The sequence below is a fragment of the Oncorhynchus gorbuscha genome, linkage group LG04, assembly GCF_021184085.1.
Source record: "Oncorhynchus gorbuscha isolate QuinsamMale2020 ecotype Even-year linkage group LG04, OgorEven_v1.0, whole genome shotgun sequence".
NCBI classification, from domain to species: Eukaryota; Metazoa; Chordata; class Actinopteri; order Salmoniformes; family Salmonidae; genus Oncorhynchus; species Oncorhynchus gorbuscha.
The window spans coordinates 64,857,849-64,877,525 of NC_060176.1; the positions used below are offsets into that span (position 1 = coordinate 64,857,849).

Below are 19,677 nucleotides of genomic sequence, written 5' to 3' on the forward strand. Positions count from 1 at the left end.
AGCAGAATATTAACTCCAGTGTCTGGGATAGTAGAATATTAACCCCCGTGTCTGGGCTAGTAGAATATTAACCCCAGTGGCTGGGCTAGTAGAATATTAACCCCAGTGTCTGGGCTAGTAGAATATTAACTCCAGTGTCTGGGCTAGTAGAATATTAACCCCAGTGTCTGGGCTAGTAGAATATTAACTCCAGTGTCTGGGCTAGTATAATATTAACCCCAGTGTTTGTGCTAGCAGAATATTAACTCCAGTGTCTGGGATAGTAGAATATTATCTCCATTGTCTGGGCCAGTAGGAGGCTAACCCCAGTGTCTGGACCAGAAGGAGGCTAACCCCAGTTTCTGGGCTAGTAGGAGGTTAACCCCAGTGTCTGGGCCAGTAGGAGGCTATCCCCAGTATATTGGCTAGTAGGAGGTTAACCCCAGTGTCTGGGCTAGTAGGAGGTTAACCCCAGTGTCTGGGCTAGTAGGAGGTTAACCCCAGTGTCTGGGCTAGTAGGAGGTTAACCCCAGTGGCTGGGCTAGTAAATATTAACCCCAGTGGCTGGGCTAGTAGAAGGTTAACCCCAGTGTCTGGGCTAGGAGAAGGTTAACCCCAGTGGCTGGGCTAGTAGAAGGTTAACCCCAGTGGCTGGGCTAGTAAAGGTTAACCCCAGTGGCTGGGCTAGGAGAAGGTCAAACCCAGTGGCTGGGCTCGGAAAGGTTAACCCCAGTGTCTAGTCCAGTAGGAGGCTATCCCCAGTGTCTTGGCTAGTAGGGGGTTAACCCCAGTGTCTGGGCTAGTGGAAGGTTAACCCCAGTGGCTGGGCTAGGAGAAGGTTAACCCCAGTGGCTGGGCTAGTAAAAGGTTAACCCCAGTGGCTGGGCTAGGAGAAGGTTAACCCCAGTGGCTGGGCTAGGAGAAGGTTAACCCCAGTGGCTGGGCTAGGAGAAGGTTAACCCCAGTGGCTGGGCTAGTAAAAGGTTAACCCCAGTGGCTGGGATAGGAGAAGATTAACCCCAGTGGCTGGGCTAGGAGAAGGTTCACCCCAGTGGATGGGCAAGTAGAATGTTAACCCCAGTGTCTGGGCTAGTAGAAGGTTAACCCCAGTGTCTACGCTAGTAGAAGGTTAACCCCAGTGGCTGGGCAAGTAGAATGTTAACCCCAGTGTCTGGGCTAGTAGAATATTAACCCCAGTGTCTGGGCTAGTAGAATATTAACCCCAGTGTCTGGGCTAGTAGAATATTAACCACAGTGTCTGGGCTAGTAGTATATTAACCCCAGTGTCTGGCCTAGTAGAATATTAACTCCAGTGTCTGGGCTAGTAGAATATTAACCCCAGTGTCTGGGCTAGTAGAATATTTACCCCAGTGTCTGGGATAGTAGAATATTATCTCCAGTGTCTGGGCCAGTAGGAGGCTAACCCCAGTGTCTGGGCCAGAAGGAGGCTAACCCCAGTTTCTGGGCTAGTAGGAGGTTAACCCCAGTGTCTGGGCCAGTAGGAGGCTTTCCCCAGTATCTTGGCTAGTAGGAGGTTAACCCCTGTGTCTGGGCTATTAGGAGGCTAACCCCAGTGTCTGGGCTAGTAGGAGGTTAACCGAAGTGTCTGGGCTAGGAGAAGGTTAACCCCAGTGTCTGGGCTAGTAGAATATTAACCCCAGTGTCTGGGCTAGTAGAATATTAACTCCAGCGTCTGGCCTAGTAGAATATTAACCCCATTGTCTGGACTAGTAGAATATTAACTCCAGTGTCTGGGCCAGTAGGAGGCTATCCCCAGTGTCTTGGCTAGTAGGAGGTTAACCCCAGTGTCTGGGCTAGTAGGAGGCTAACCCCAGTGTCTGGGCTAGTAGGAGGTTAACCGAAGTGTCTGGGCTAGCGGAAGGTTAACCCCAGTGGCTGGGCTAGGAGAAGGTTAACCCCATTGTCTGGGCTAGGAGAAGGTTAACCCCATTGTCTGGGCTAGGAGAAGGTTAACCCCAGTGGCTGGGCCACTAAAAGGTTAACCCCAGTGTCTGGGCTAGGAGAAGGTTAACCCCAGTGGCTGGGCTAGGAGAAGGTTAACCCCAGTGTCTGGGCTAGTAAAAGGTTTACCCCAGTGGCTGGGCTAGGAGAAGGTTAACCCCAGTGTCTGGGCTAGTAGAATATTAACCCCAGTGTCTGGGCTAGGAGAATATTAACCCCAGTGTCTGGGCTAGTAGAATATTAACCCCAGTGTCTGAGCTTGTAGAATATTAACCCCAGTGTCTGGGCTAGTAGAATATTAACCCCAGTGTCTGGGCTAGTAGAATATTAACTCCAGTGTCTGGCCTAGTAGAATATTAACCCCAGTGTCTGGGCTAGTAGAATATTAACTCCAGTGTCTGGGCAAGTAGAATATTAACTCCAGTGTCTGGGCTAGTAGAATATTAACAGTGGATGGGCTAGTAGAATATTAACAGTGGATGGGCTAGTAGAATATTAACCCCAGTGTCTGGGCTAGTAGGAGGTTAACCGAAGTGTCTGGGCTAGCGGAAGGTTAACCCCAGTGGCTGGGATAGTAGAAGGTTAACCCCAGTGTCTGGGCTAGGAGAAGGTTAACCTCAGTGTCTGGGCTAGGTGAAGGTTAACCCCAGTGGCTGGGCTCTGAGAAGGTTAACCCCAGTGTCTGGGCTAGGAGAAGGTTAACCCCAGTGGCTGGGCTAGGAGAAGGTTAACCCAGTGTCTAGGCAAGTAGAATGTTAACCCCAGTGTCTTGGCTAGTAGAAGGTTAACCCCAGTGTCTGGGCTAGTAGAATATTAACTCCAGTGTCTGGGCTAGTAGAATATTAACCCCAGTGGCTGGGCTAGGATAATATTAACCCTCCTTGCTCGCACACGCTTTTTCAGTTCTGCCCTCATATTTTCTATAGGATTGAGGTCAGGGCTTTGTGATGGCCACTCCAATACCTTGACTATGTTGTCCTTACGCCATTTTGCCACAACTTTGGAAGTATGCTTGGGGTTAATGGCCATTTGGAAGACCCATTTACGACCAAGCTTTAACTTCCTGACTGATGTCTTGAGATGTTGCTTCAATATAACCACGTAATTTCTCTACCTCATGATGCCATCTATTTTGTGAAGTGCACCTGTCCCTCCTGCAGCAAAGCTCCCCGACAACATGATGCTGCCACCCGTGTGCTTTACGGTTGGGATGGTGTTCTTCGGTTTGCAAGCCTCCCCCTTTTTCCTCCAAACATAACGATGGTCATTATGGCCAAACAGTTCTATTTTTGTTTCATCAGACCAGAGGACATTTCTCCAAAAAGTACAATCTTTGTCCCCATGTGCAGTTGCAAACTGTAGTCTAGCTTTTTTATGGCAGTTTTGGAGCAGTGAATTCTTCCTTGCTGAGTGGCCTTTCAGGTTATGTCGATATAGGACTCGTTTTACTATGGATCTGTCTGTAAAAATGTTTGGGAAAATGACCTGTGTCATACACAAAGTAGATGTCCTAACCGACTTGCCAGAACTATAGTTTGTTAACAAGAAATTTGTAGAGTGGTTGAAAAACGGGTTTTAACCTAAGTGTATGTAAACTTCTGACTTCAACTGTATGTGAGGACCCCTCCCCCATTAAAGGTTGCTTTGCTATTCCTAGACAGCAGAATGACCATTGCCCCTCTCCAGCCCTGAGGGTACACACTGTCTTCTTGGTTTAAATTGAAGATGTGGCAAACAGGAGTCGCAATGTATTCCGCTACCAACCTCAGCAATTTACCATCCAGGTTGTCGGTAACAGGTGGCTTCTCCTTATATATAAATAGCAAACAAAATCCCTCTTCTACACCAACATTGCGGAACTCAAAAGTACAGTGCTTGTGTTTCATTACTTGGTCCGATATGCATGAATATGAAGGCTCAGCGTTTGTTGTTTGCATGTCATGCCAAAGTTAGCTAATCTTGTCAACATAAAAGTTATTAAAGTGTTTGGCAATATCAAAGGGTTTTGTTATGAACAAGCCATCTGCCTCAATGGGTAGTAGAAGGTTAACCCCAATGTATGGGCTACTAAAAGGTTAACCCCAGTGTCCAGGCTAGAAGGAGGTTACCCCAGTACGAGATAGTAGGGGGGTTAACCCCAGTATCCGGGCTAAATTCTAGCTTCTCAAACTAAAGTGTGGCCACCTTATCATCCCTAGCTTCCAAATGACTCATTCCACCCCTCTCGGATATCATGGATATATTGACACTAGTGGATATATGGAGGCTTAAATATCCTGACTTAGTGAGATATACATGGTGGAGGCTCATGGTGGAAATTCAATCAAATCCTATTGGATGATAACTTGTTTTTAACTAGGACAGAAAAATGAACATAGGTACAGCAGATCCCCTTATTGTATGGGACACTTTTAAATCACACAATTTAGTAGTCATTTCTAAAACAAAAGCAATTTAGGTCAAAAGAGTCCATATTAACAAAGGAAATGGAAGGACTAACAGTACAGATCGATAGCAACAAAAACTGTACCATAGAGGCACAGAATAAGTTAGATGAAAAACGAAAAGAACAGGAGGAACTTATTCAAGAAAGCTCAAGTATAACATACATTACCATTCATTGGGTTTGGGGCCACTTAGAAATGTCCTTGTTTTTGTCCATTAAAATAACATCAAATTGATCAGAAATACAGTGTAGACATTGTTAATGTTGTAAATGTCTATTGTAGCTGGAAACTGATGATTTTTAATGGAATATCTACATAGGCATACAGAGGCCCATTATCAGCAACCATCACTCCTGTGTTCCAATGCACATTGTGTTAGCTAATCCAAGTTAATAATTTTAAAAGGCTAATTGATGATTAGAAAACCCTTTAGCAAGTATCTTAGCACAGCTGAAAACTGTTGTGCTTATTAAAGAAGCAATAAAACTGGCATTTTTAGACTAGTTGAGTATCTGGAGCATCAGCATTTGTGGGTTCGATTACAGGCTCAAAATGGCTAGAAACAAATAACTTTCTTCTGAAATTCGTCATTCTATTAAGAAACTGAAGATCTCGTACAACACTGTGTACTATTCACTTCACAGAACAGCGCAAACTGGCTCTAACCAGAATAAAAAGAGGAGTAGGAGGCCATGGTGCACAACTGAGCAAGAGGACAAGTATGTTAGAGTGTCTAGATTGAGAAACAGATGCCTCACAAGTCCTCAACTGGCTGCTTCATTAAATAGTACCCGCAAAACACCAGTCTCAACATCAACAGTGAAGAGGCAACTACGGGATGCTGGCATTCTAGGCAGAATTGCTTTGTCCAGTGATTGCTGGTCTTATTGGGTTCTTTCCCTCTTTCTATCCCTCTCTCTCCCCCCTCCCCCTCTCACTCTCTCGCTCTCTCTTCTCTCTATCGTTCCGTTCGCTGTTCCTATTCCCTAATCATCATTTAGTCTTCCCACACCTGTTCCCGATCCTTTCCCTGATTAGAGTCCCTATTTATTCCTTTGTGTTCCGTTCCTGTCCCGTCGGTTCCTTGTTTAGTATTCACCATGCTGTGATTGCGTTTCGCCCTGTCCTGTCGTGTTTTTGCTGTGATTGTGTATCGCCCTGTCCTGTCGTGTTTTTGCCTTCATCAGATGCTGCGTGTGAGCAGGTGTCTCTGTCTACTACGGCCTGCGCCTACCCGAAGCGACCTGCAGTCTGTGGCCGCTTCTCCAGTTATTCCCCTCTACAGACTAGAGGATTTCTGTTATTCCCTGTTTGGACTTAAATAAACTCTGTTTCTGTTAAGTCGCTTTTGGGTCCTCTTTCACCTGCATGACAGAAGGAACCGACCAAGGAATGGACCCAGCGACTTCAGACGCTCGTTACACTGCCGTCGAGATCCAGGAGCCATGCTCGGCAGACACGAGCAGGAATTGTCTGCTGCTCGCCATGCCGTGGAGAACCTGGCCGCTCAGGTTTCCGACCTCTCTGGACAGTTCCAGAGTCTACGTCTCGTGCCACCTGTTACTTCCTGGCCTGCCGAGCCTCCAGAACCTAGGGTTAATAACCCACCTTGCTACTCCGGGCAGCCCACTGAGTGCCGCTCCTTTCTCACGCAGTGTGAGATTGTGTTCTCTCTCCAACCCAACACATACTCTAGAGAGAGCTCGGGTTGCTTACGTCATTTCACTCCTTACTGGCCGGGCTCGAGAATGGGGCACAGCTATCTGGGAGGCAAGGGCTGATTGCTCTAACAAGTTCCAGAACTTTAAAGAGGAGATGATTCGGGTTTTTGACCGTTCAGTTTTTGGTGGGGAGGCTTCTAGGGCCCTGGCTTCCTTATGCCAAGGTGAACGGTCCATAACGGATTCTATTCTATTGAGTTTCGCACTCTTGCTGCCTCTAGTGAGTGGAACGAGCCGGCGCTGCTCGCTCGTTTTCTGGAGGGACTCCACGCAGTGGTTAAGGATGAGATTCTCTCCCGGGAGGTTCCTTCAGATGTGGACTCTTTGATTGCTCTCGCCATCCGCATAGAACGACGGGTAGATCTTCGTCACCGGGCTCGTGGAAGAAGAGCTCGCATCAACGGTGTTTCCCTGCTCCGCATCGCAACCATCTCCCTCCTCTGGCTTTGAGACTGAGCCCATGCAGCTGGGAGGGATTCGCATCTCGACTAAGGAGAGGGAACGGAGGATCACCAACCGCCTGTGCCTCTATTGCGGAGTTGCTGGACATTTTGTTAATTCATGTCCAGTAAAAGCCAGAGCTCATCTGTAAGCGGAGGGCTACAGGTGAGCGCAACTACTCAAGTCTCTCCATCAAATCCTGTACTACTTTGTCGGTCCATCTACGCTGGACCGGTTCGGGTGCTACATGTAGTGCCTTGATAGACTCTGGGGCTGAGGGTTGTTTCATGGACGAAGCATGGGTTCGGAAACATGACATTCCTTTCAGAGAGTTAGACAAGCCTACGCCCATGTTTGCCTTAGATGGTAGTCATCTTCCCAGTATCAGATTTGAGACACTACCTTTAACCCTCACAGTATCTGGTAACCAGTGAGACTATTTCTTTTTTGATTTTCCGTTCACCGTTTACACCTGTTGTTTTGGGTCATCCCTGGCTAGTATGTCATAATCCTTCTATTAATTGGTCTAGTAATTCTATCCTATCCTGGAACGTTTCTTGTCATGTGAAGTGTTTAATGTCTGCCATCCCTCCCGTTTCTTCTGTCCCTACTTCTCAGGAGGAACCTGGCGATTTGACAGGAGTGCCGGAGGAATATCATGATCTGCGCACGGTCTTCAGTCGGTCCCGAGCCAACTCCCTTCCTCCTCACCGGTCGTATGATTGTAGTATTGATCTCCTTCCGGGGACCACTCCTCCTCGAGGTAGACTATACTCTCTGTCGGCTCCCGAACGTAAGGCTCTCGAGGATTATTTGTCTGTGTCTCTTGACGCCGGTACCATAGTGCCTTCTTCTTCTCCGGCCGGGCGGGGTTCTTTTTGTTAAGAAGAAGGACGGTACTCTGCGCCCCTGCGTGGATTATCGAGGCTGAATGACATAACGGTTAAGAATCGTTATCCGCTTCCCCTTATGTCATCAGCCTTCGAGATTCTGCAGGGAGCCAGGTGCTTTACTAAGTTGGACCTTCGTAACGCTTACCATCTCGTGCGCATCAGAGAGGGGGACGAGTGGAAAACGGCGTTTAACACTCCGTTAGGGCATTTTGAGTACCGGGTTCTGCCGTTCGGTCTCGCCAATGCGCCAGCTGTTTTCAGGCATTAGTTAATGATGTTCTGAGAGACATGCTGAACATTTTTGTTTTTGTCTATCTTGACGATATCCTGATTTTTCTCCGTCACTCGAGATTCATGTTCAGCACGTTCGACGTGTTCTACAGCGCCTTTTAGAGAATTGTCTCTACGTAAAGGCTGAGAAGTGCTCTTTTCATGTCTCCTCCGTTACTTTTCTCGGTTCCGTTATTTCCGCTGAAGGCATTCAGATGGATTCCGCTAAGGTCCAAGCTGTCAGTGATTGGCCCGTTCCAAGGTCACGTGTCGAGTTGCAGCGCTTTTTAGGTTTCGCTAATTTCTATCGGCGTTTCATTCGTAATTTCGGTCAAGTTGCTGCCCCTCTCACAGCTCTTACTTCTGTCAAGACGTGTTTTAAGTGGTCCGGTTCCGCCCAGGGAGCTTTTGATCTTCTAAAAGAACGTTTTACGTCCGCTCCTATCCTCGTTACTCCTGACGTCACTAGACAATTCATTGTCGAGGTTGGCCTTCAGAGGTAGGCGTGGGAGCCATTCTATCCCAGCGCTTCCAGTCTGACGATAAGGTTCATCCTTGCGCTTATTTTCTCATCGCCTGTCGCCATCTGAGCGCAACTATGATGTGGGTAACCGTGAACTGCTCGCCATCCGCTTAGCCCTAGGCGAATGGCGACAGTGGTTGGAGGGCGACCGTTCCTTTTGTCGTTTGACAGACCATAAGAACCTTGAGTACATCCGTTCTGCCAAACGACTTAATGCCCGTCAAGCTCGTTGGGCGTTGTTTTTCGCTCGTTTCGAGTTTGTGATTTCTTACCGTCCGGGTAGCAAGAACACCAAGCCTGATGCCTTATCCCGTCTGTTTAGTTCTTCTGTGGCTTCTACTGATCCCGAGGGATTCTTCCTTATGGGCGTGTTGTCGGGTTAACAGTCTGGGAATTGAAAGACAGGTTAAGCAAGCACTCACGCACACTGCGTCGCCGCGCTTGTCCTAGTAACCTCCTTTTCGTTCCTGTTTCCACTCGTCTGGCTGTTCTTCAGTGGGCTCACTCTGCCAAGTTAGCTGGTCATCCCGGTGTTCGAGGCACTCTTGCGTCTATTCGCCAGCGCTTTTGGTGGCCGACTCAGGAGCGTGACACGCGCCGTTTCGTGGCTGCTTGTTCGGACTGCGCGCAGACTAAGTCGGGTAACTCTCCTCCTGCCGGTCGTCTCAGACCGCTCCCCATTCCTTCTCGACCATGGTCTCACATTGCCTTAGACTTCATTACCGGTCTGCCTTTGTCTGCGGGGAAGACTGTGATTCTGACGGTTGTCGATAGGTTCTCTAAGGCGGCACATTTCATTCCCCTCGCTAAACTTCCTTCCGCTAAGGAGACGGCACAAATCATTATTGAGAATGTATTCAGAATTCATGGCCTCCCGTTAGACGCCGTTTCAGACAGAGGCCCGCAATTCACGTCACAGTTTTGGAGGGAGTTCTGTCGTTTGATTGGTGCGTCCGTCAGTCTCTCTTCCGGGTTTCATCCCCAGTCTAACGGTCAAGCAGAGAGGGCCAATCAGACGATTGGTCGCATACTACGCAGCCTTTCTTTCAGAAACCCTGCGTCTTGGGCAGAACAGCTCCCCTGGGCAGAATACGCTCACAATTCGCTTCCTTCGTCTGCTACCGGGTTATCTCCGTTTCAGAGTAGTCTGGGTTACCAGCCTCCTCTGTTCTCATCCAGCTTGCCGAGTCCAGCGTTCCCTCCGCTCAAGCGTTTGTCCAACGTTGTGAGCGCACCTGGAGGAGGGTGAGGTCTGCACTTTGCCGTTACAGGGCACAGACGGTGAGAGCCGCCAATAAACGCAGGATTAAGAGTCCAAGGTATTGTTGCGGCCAGAGAGTGTGGCTTTCCACTCGCAACCTTCCTCTTACGACAGCTTCTCGTAAGTTGACTCCGCGGTTCATTGGTCCGTTCCGTGTCTCCCAGGTCGTCAATCCTGTCGCTGTGCGACTGCTTCTTCCGCGACATCTTCGTCGCGTCCATCCTGTCTTCCATGTCTCCTGTGTTAAGCCCTTTCTTCGCACCCCCGTTCGTCTTCCCTCCCCCTCCCGTCCTTGTCGAGCGCACCTATTTACAAGGTACATAAGATCATGGACATGCGTTCTCGGGGACGGGGTCACCAATACTTAGTGGATTGGGAGGGTTACGGTCCTGAGGAGAGGAGTTGGGTTCCGTCTCGGGACGTGCTGGACCGTTCACTCATCGATGATTTCCTCCGTTGCCGCCAGGATTCCTCCTCGAGTGCGCCAGGAGGCGCTCGGTGAGTGGGGGTACTGTCATGTTTGTCATTTATTATCATGTCTTGTCCCTGTGCTCCCCATTCTATTCGTTTCCCTCTGCTGGTCTTATTTGGTTCTTTCCCTCTTTCTATCCCTCTCTCTCCCCCCCCTCTCTCTCTCTCTCGCTCTCTCTTCTCTCTATCGTTCCGTTCCTGCTCCCAGCTGTTCCTATTCCCCTAATCATCATTTAGTCTTCCCACACCTGTTCCCGATCCTTTCCCCTGATTAGAGTCCCTATTTATTCCTTTGTGTTCCGTTCCTGTCCCGTCGGTTCCTTGTTTAGTATTCACCATGCTGTGATTGCGTTTCGCCCTGTCCTGTCGTGTTTTTGCTGTGATTGTGTATCGCCCTGTCCTGTCGTGTTTTTGCCTTCATCAGATGCTGCGTGTGGCCTGCGCCTACCCGAGCGACCTGCAGTCTGTGGCCGCTTCTCCAGTTATTCCCTCTACAGACTGGCCAGTCTCCGGGACAGCTTACATGGATGATGAAGCTCTATTCTGTGTCTGTGGGGACTGTGGGGAAGTTGTGGGGAAGTTGAGGGATCCAAACTGTTTCAGTTTAACCCAAGTGGCCGAGAAAAAAAGTGTACCTGCCACTCATTCAAGTAGAAAATCATGTACCCTCATCCACATATAATAACAAAATAAAATAAAATTGTATAGGTCACATACACATGGTTAGCAGATGTTATTGTGAGTGTAGCAAAATGCTTGTGCTTATAGTTCTGACAGTGCAATAATATCTAACAAGTAATCTAACAATTCTAAAACAACTACCTAAAACACACAAATCTAAGTAAAGGGATGGATTAATAATATATAGATATAAATATATGGATGAGCGATGACCGAGCGGCATAGGCAAGATACAATAGAGGGTATTTACATAAGGGATGAGTAATGCAAGATATGTATACATCATTATTAAAGTGTCATTATTATAGTGATTAGTGATCTACAGTGGGGCAAAAATGTATTTAGTCAGCCACCAATTGTGCAAGTTCCATAATTTGCAAATAAATTCATAAAAAATCCTACAATGTGATGTTCTGGATTTTTTCTCTCATTTGGTCTGTCATAGTTGAACTGTACCTATGATGAAAATTACAGGCCTCTCTAATCTTTTTAAGTGGGAGAACTTGCACAATTGGTGGCTGACTAAATACTTTTTTTGCCCAACTGTATTTGTTAAAGTGGGCAATGATTTCAAGTCTATATGTAGGAAGCAGCCTGTCTGTGTTAGTGCAGTCTGATGGCCTTGAGATAGAAGCTATTTGTCAGTCTCTCGGTCCCAGCTTTGATGCACCTGTACTGACCTCGCCTTCTGGATGATAGCGGGGTGAACAGGCAGTGGCTCGCGTGGTTGTTGTCCTTGATTATCTTTTTGGCCTTCCTGTGACTATGGGTGCTGTAGGTGTCCTGGAGGGCAGGTAGTTTGTCCCCGGTGATGCAGTGTGCAGAGGTTGTTGGCGTATACGGTTGCCGTACCAGGCAGTGATACAGCCCGACAGGATGCTCTCAATTTTGCATCTGTAAAAGTTTGTGAGGGTTTTTGGTGACAAGCTCGAATTTCTTCAGCCTCCTGAGGTTGAAGAAGCGCTGTTGCACCTTCTTCACCACACTGTCTGTGTGGGTGGAACAGTTCACTTTGTCCGTGATGTGTGCTCAGAGGAATTCTGCTGTTTCCTGAAGTCCCCAATCATCTCCTTTGTTTTGTTGACGGTGAGTGAGAGGTTGTTTTCCTGACACCACACTCCGAGTGCCCTCACCTCCTCCCTACAGGCTGTCTCGTCGTTGTTGGTGATCAAGCCCACTACTGTTGTGTAGTAATAACAGTGCATCTTAATGTAAGTCAAAGAGGAAGTAATACTTAATTAACAATAATATTGTCAAACATAAAACGATAGTGTGAACAAAGGTAGTGAATTAATTTTGAAAGTGTTTTACAATGTTATCACATGCCATACAGAATTAGAACTGCACAAATACAGCGTAATTGTACTCTCGCTTGGGGGTTAAAAGATTCACACTGGCAACACATTCGCCATGCCACTCTGTTTTTCAAGAACTATGCTATTTGACAGTCACCCAATCAATTATGCATTAATCAAGTAATACAAATTCTAACCCAGCTGTTTAGTGTACGATTGTTTGCCAGAGGGCAACAACTTATTGTGGTAATTAGGACTATTTGACTTTCTTTGTTCTGACAGTGTTGCGCATGGCGAGAGTGGCACAGACAATCAGGCCTCCCTTGTAGGGGATTCTGCTCTTCAGTGGATTCGGGGATGACTGCCTAAGGCTTTTAAACTGTACAGAATCTCAAATCCATAACGTATTCATTATCAATAGGAGTACATTCCTGAGGTGATGGAAGCGTCCTATGGATTTTACGGTCTTGGTAAACAGCTTATGGCTTGAAGCAAAGTCAATTTTAATAGCTGTCATTCATCTTATTTGTTTAAAGGTGGCCTAGTCTATTTGCATAAATGCAGAATATTGATTCCGTATTTCTCGTTAGTTGAGGACTATCTGTGGAGAAGAAAATTGCACAGGCTATGATAGCTAGTCCACTCCCATGATTTCAATAATGCACATTCAATCATCCTAAAACCTTCGTGGCAGGACAAATCCAAATCCCAACATGCCTGTATTAAGAAGGAAAAACAGGCTGTCTCTTCCTGCCTGGGTAAGAGTGGAGAATTTCCCAACAATAGCTGCCACACTGGGTGTCATTTTAGTCATATTGAAAACTGTTTGGTGGATCTTCAGATATAGTAAAGGAAATCATTAGAGGGATTTGAAAGGACATAGAGAACCATCACTGTCATCATATTTCACTGATCCTTTTCACAAGTTTTGGGGGGCCTGAAAAGGTTTTGATCTGTTCCAGAAAAATATTGACAGGTCTTCTTCCTTGGATGATGAAGCATCCACCTAGTGAGCGTGGTCAGATGAGGAAAAATAGAGGACACATTCAGCATGCAGAGGCAAACTCCCATTGCCTCAGAGGACAGTGGATGGCTTAGGTAATGGCCAGTGACTACTACCATAGCTCATGGTAATGATGGGTTCACTGAGGAACACGGTGTACCTCTGTAACCCAATATGTGTTCTCCTTTTAACTCTGCTTGGGTCCTCAGTATAACATACTCAAGCTGGCATAGGGTTCCTATTTCCCCCCCTCTAAATTAGCTGCCTAGCGATATTATCATAGAATACTGACAAATTCGGCTCCTGACCTTTAAGAATGCTGGCATTCATAAAAATGGAGGGGAATAAATCATTTAAAAAAATTGATTCTTTGGTTATTTCATGTAAGATCTCCCAATGGCCTGAGACAGACTCACGTATTCTTCCTGCTGTAGAAGTCTGTTCTACTAATTAAACTGCAAGGAAACCGCCCACATAAAGTCTTTCAATTCTCTTTGCTATCTGCTCAAATCACTTTCAATTTAAAGAACAAACCAGCGATATGTGAGGAATGGGACTACTGTTAACTGACTGGTTGGAACTGCCTCAAACCCATGAGGTTTAAGGCCGAATCGAAAGAGAAATGCAGCTGCCTTTATGTTTTTAAAGAGCATGCTCCCACACATGCCTTTTGTAGATTCAGACTCTTAACCCCAGTTGTCCGACAGTGAGAAGGACCTATTCAAAAGGCGAGCCATTACCCGCCAAAGACAGGTACATTGACACATTGAATTCAGCTGGCATTTAGTTTAAAACTTCAATTAACGGGTCACATTTACGACTGCCAAAGACGGAGCGTGAGTAGCCCAACAAAAGCTTGTCCTTTTCACAGCGGCACCACCCTTGAGTGTGCCACCTAAACTATCCTATGCACAGCGAAATAGTCTAAGCACTCACCAAATTACCTTGGAAAACAGCAAATTGGCCGGCTTATTGCAAAGTGCCCATTCCAAAAATAAGAGCAAATTCATTAGCAATGTGAAGGCTCCTACTGGGTTGGATGTGTGATTATCCTTGCACTAGGAGTGTACGCCCTTATCCCTACATTACACTCAGAACATTTCATTATTGAAAATTCACATACTGTATCAAAATAGAAGATGAATATCATACAAGGACATGTAGGCTACTTACAGACGATTTTTACCTTCGCTTTTGTTTTGTCATATTTAAATTCTATACTTGCATGACATTTATACCTGTTGCTCCTGTCTCTTTCACTATACTCCAACCATATTTTGTGCTCAACAACCTGCCTACAATACATTATGCAAAATGCCTAGAACTGCAATTATTGCAATTAAGCATATACAAACCTTTAAAAGGGCCATGCAGTCAAAATTCAGTTTTGACCAATAACAAAGAGTTCCAAACCTCTGCCAATAACAGCTAGTTAAGGTTACATATCATTCATTACATTAGGCCTCTCCAATTAGGTGCCTCATTCAGACCACTCCTAGCAAAATACATTTGAGAAATTATTTTTGCTGAAAAGCAATGAAAAAATATATACAGTGCATTCGGAAAGTAGACAGACCCCTTGCATTTTTGTTACGTTTACAGCCCCATTTTTATCCTCATCTACACACAGTACCCCATAATGACAAAGCAAAAACAGATTGACATTTTTGCAAATTTATCAAAAACATAATAATTAAAAAAATAATTAAAATGTGATTTAATCCATTTCAGAATAAGGCTGTAACGTAACAAAATGTGGAAAAAGGGAAAAGGTCTGAATACTTTCTGAATGCCCTGTAAAGCATTTTAATGGGACATTATTACAGTAAGGCACATAATTGTTACCCAGACATGATTTGATATTGAAAAAATGGGTTGCGATGGGCCTTTAATAAATCTGCCTCAAAGTCCCCTATTGACTTGCCACTTTAGTCAACAGCAACACAGGCGGGCTCTTAGGATTTATCTACATAGCCCGTAGACATCTCCCTATCTGCTGAGAAAACCTTTCACAGCTGGTGCTCTTCCTACAATATCCCAACTTTTCCGGTTTTTGTCCACAACAATTTTTTAAGTGGGTTTCAGCGTTTTTGAGGGTCTGTGGGGAATCAGCCCTTGTGTTTGTTTCCAAAAAAACAATGTTATACACAGATTTTTTCCAGTTAACAAAAGCCTGGTTGACTGCACAATGGATCGTGATTAGATTAAAGCTGCACTGTAAGAACTCTGGCATCCATTAAGGCCCGTTTTATCTCCCTGGACAGTGCCTAAATGGGACAGTTGCATTCTTCGGTTAAGTATCCTCAGTGAAGGACACACGGGAGGTCTGTATTTGTCCAAACAACTTACTGAGGCGTAATGTATCATAAAATGTTAACTCTGTTCAAAAGGTCTGCTTCAGTGTTCTAACATTCCACTTTAACCTTCTATCATAAAGCATAGGCTTAGAGACTGACATCTCCAACTGCAGTTGACATTTTAATTTTACCTTTATTTAACTAAGCAAGTTAGTTAAGAACAAATTCTTATTTTCAGTGACGGCCTAGGAACAGTGGGTTAACTGCCTTGTTCAGGGGCAGAACGACAGGTTTTTACCTTGTCAGCTCTGGGATTTCATCTTGCAGCTTTTCGGTTACAAGTCCAATGCTCTAACCACTAGGCTACCTGCTGCCCAATAGCATATGAAATGTCAAACGTTTTGACTGCATTAGATCTTATGATCTGATTTGACATCAGCTGCAGGGATGTTTTAAGATATTCATCATACCACGTTTATGACAATGTAAAGTAGCCTTTTGAAGGGTTAAGGTTGAAGTGAAACATTACCTCTTGCACTGTACAGTGCAAGTGTCCGGCTCCAGGTCATTGAACGGTGGGTTTATAACCTAATAATATGATAATATGGAACTCTTGTGGTGAAAACCAATAGTGCTCTCATAACAGGTCTCGCTGCTGTAATTTCATTATTGCTCCATTATTTCACAGAGAATGGAAAGCATATATTTTTCATCAGGGGTTTCAGGGTATCACTATATCCTGTAGCAGATACAGCATAGAATGCATGAGAAATTATTTCTATATGTTCTGCATATTGTACAAGGATAAGAGCGTCTGCTAAATGACTTAAATGTAAATGTAAATGTACAAAGACCTGCATGATAACTATCTGATGTTTGTTTTTTATCAATGTGATATAGGTACAATTCATAATAGCAGAGTCATCTTTGCACATAACAGCAGTTCTCAATTTGTAAGTATCTCTCTAGCCGAGTGTGTTGCACCAGACACAAACAGGAATGAATTGATTTCAGTCTCACCTTCAGTCAGGCCCATGTGGATGCTCCAGTAGCTCTGCAGACACTGCAGCTCTTTCTTCATGCCCCTTTTACAGCGACAGTCATACAGCGGGCTGACCAGCAGCACCTCCAGGGCAGCCTGGCACTCCCTGTTGGCCAGCATGGTGTCCCTTTCTCTGCCCACCAGGCACTGCCGCATCACCCGGTAGCGGGAGCTGCACTGGGGGTTCTGGTTGCACATGTCACTGGCCCTCACGCAATCCACCCAGCCATGGGCACCCGTCCCAGCCAGGCCCGAATAGGAACCGCCCGAGGAGTACGCAACTCCGTCTGAGGGAGAGAAAGGAGGCTCTCTCATTCGTCTAACTGAATAGAGTTACACATGCATGGACATATTTGATGGATTTGCTGTAGATACCACTGGTGCTGTATAAACATTTCATATGGTGTAAGGTAGTGTTTCCAAAACCTCTCCATGAGTACCCCCAGCTGTTCCATGTGTTTGATATATTACAGAATTAGCACACGCAAGATTTTTGACAACTACACCCAGGATCCACAAGTTGGTGGCACCATAATTGTGTGTGTGTGTGTGTGGGGGGGTGCTTGTGGTAATGGCTGGAGTGTGAATAAGTGGAATGATATCCAATACATCCATGTGTTTGATGCCATTCCATTCGCACCGTTTCAGCCATTTTTATGAGCCGTCCTCCCTTCAGCAGCCTCCACTGCCAGGTACAGATCCAAATATGTTAGACTTGTTTGACAAGTCAATATAGGTTCATAGCACACACACATTTGGCACATCCCCGAGTTATGAGATATTCTTCAGTCAATTATCTGTTATGCTTCATGGTCATTGATCTCAATGCACTTACCTTGGGAATATTAACGTTGTACCATATTGTTACTGTACATGACAGTCAAATCAATAAAACCAAACTATTGAAGGCAAAATAAAGGCTTATCTCTTGAATGGAGTAGACAAACACCAACTCCAATATAGGTAGAAAGAATGATATGAGCAAAACCTTCAGTTCGTTCTAAACCTGCAAACTGCTGAGGGGGGATATTGCTAGAGACTTTGCAATAAAGTAGAGGGAGTATGCAGTAAAACTAAATTATGCAAATAACCATTATCCTAACAGATAAATTGAACATCTTCTACCACATACAGATCATCCTCATCATCATCCTCATCATCATCATCATGTTCAGGCTATTCATTCATTTTATGTGGGTTATTTGACTATCTCAATCTTAATCAAATAAATGAGATGCCAAGAGACAATACATATCTACTCTAAAAACAATTTGGAGTAGGTAAAATGTTGCACCTAATAAACTCTAACATGCACTCTATGGGTAATTACGGAAATATTGTTAAAGTAATTGATTTAATGACACTGAAATGTAAGATTGATTTCATAATGAGTAGGCTATAGTCGAAATAGCATTAAATGAAAGAGGCTACTGAATGTATTATGTTCAGAACAATTACTAAACTATCCACACGCATGTAATGTAATGGAATGAATAGTTTTATCTAATTTTAAACTTAAGAAACATAAAAATATTAATATCTCACCTAATAGAAAAAGAACGAAGTAGAAATAAATCCACATCACGACGAATTAAAAGCCTTTTTAGATTCAGAGTCAAGAATCTGTACAAGCGGGGATCCTATTTAATTATTTTCCTCTTGTAAACGTGTTGTAAATCCCTTTCCAAATGTTTTATTCCGGCGTAACTAAGTGTGAGAATTTGAATATCCTCTGAAAAAACTCCAGTTATTACCGAACTCGGCTTTACAATTTCCACGTCTCAATAATCCATCAATTTCAAAACACAAAAAATAAAATGTCAAAATCCTCTTGGAAAAGGAATTCAAATCCCTTTAAGAAATGATTTCAGGTCTACCCTGTACATATCGGATGAACTGTGGCATCTCTCCGCATCAAGAGCTCTACTGATCCAGTTCGGAGCTCCCTGGCTTGAAACGAGATGCAAGGAAAATTATTCGGCAACGATATTGATGTCAAATAACTTTTCACATTGACATTTCTCCGGAGGTTTATGGAAACTACAGCTACTAGCCTACGCAGGAGGGTCACTGGTGAATGCAGACTTGACCAGACTTGACTCTCCAAAAGCCGCGCGCGTCTGACTTTAGTGCGAGTCTCTGCGCTTCATTTTGAGTGTTCTGGAATCACAGGAGTTCATTTAATGAGCTTCGGAAAACCAGAAGAGGGCGATGCTGACTCACTCGTTTACTGAAAAACTATTAACACTGCTATCTTTGCAATAATGGTTTCTCTCAAATTATTATGAGAGTCCATCTTCCTGTTTGACACAGCTCGATTAGGTCTACTCTGTTATAGTCTGCACATGGAAATTATGTTCAGTGGATTGTGACATTTCGGGAATCGGTCTTTTATGTTGTGCTTCCACAATCTGCTAGCTCATTCACTATAAAACGAATGTCCTCTTTTAAAGTCAAGGCAGGACATGTGCCTTTTCCTTCACATCGCTAAATGCGTAATAAATGTTGATTTATTTGTCAGCTACTTTCATGAGATCACATTTTTACCCTACGTTTTCTATGTCAATGCCAGCTCATAACGTGTAGGGTTACACATGAAACTAATGCAGGCCTACCAGTCAAACATATATGAAATGCAGACTTGTCATATAGCAGATATGATAACAAAAGCGTCATTCATTTCAGCTATATCCCATAATTTCATTTCATGTCGCATTAGAATGTTGCTCTAAATCATAGAGGGTTAAGGGACACAATGTATTGTATTGTGCCAATGCCAAGGATGCCATGAAGTAAACATTGATGTTCCATTTGTCTAAATATTCGAATTTCAAGTCTTTCAAAGATATGATTTGGTTGTGCTTCATTGCTTAAATAGGCCCTGGCTATCATACATTTTTTATTTATTTTTTACAAATCTTGAAAACAAAGTCTCTATTTAGAGACATGCACACTGACAAACTGCATAGCCAGTGCCTAGTAATGGTAAACTGTCAGGTAGGCTAATATCCCAGAAAGAATAGGCTTGTGTGTTATCTGAGAATCAGGTTCATTTTGACCTGTTGGCAAGGCTGATCTCCTTTCAGAGCTTTATTCCACTTCCAGTGGTGTGATGTGGATTAGCCCCACATTGCAAATCAGTGACTTAGCCCCACATTGCAAATCAGTGACTTAGCCCCACATTGCAAATCAGTGATTTAGCCCCACATTGCAAATCAGTGACTTAGCCCCACATTGCAAATCAGTGACTTAGCCCCAAAATTGTGAATGATCTTTTCTCTCATAAATTATCAATTTCTAATGCTGCACATGTAACGGATGTGAAACGGCTAACTTAGTTAGTGGTGCGCGCTAAATAGCGTTTCAATCGGTTACGTCACTTGCTCTGAGA

General features: G+C 44.6%; 1 protein-coding gene across 1 annotated transcript in view; it reads right to left on the reverse strand.

Moving 5' to 3' along the window:
- The window catches only part of LOC124033382 (GDNF family receptor alpha-2-like), a 78,323-nt gene extending 59,946 nt beyond the window's left edge, over nucleotides 1-18,377 (reverse strand). Inside the window, exons 1-2 of the mRNA XM_046345409.1 lie at nucleotides 17,832-18,377; nucleotides 16,265-16,573 (exon numbers count right to left, since the gene is read on the reverse strand). Coding sequence (XP_046201365.1) covers nucleotides 16,265-16,573; nucleotides 17,832-17,868 — 346 coding nt within the window. The 5' untranslated portion in view covers nucleotides 17,869-18,377. The remainder of the gene's footprint in view (nucleotides 1-16,264; nucleotides 16,574-17,831) is intronic.
- Between the last annotated feature and the right edge of the window lie 1,300 nt (nucleotides 18,378-19,677).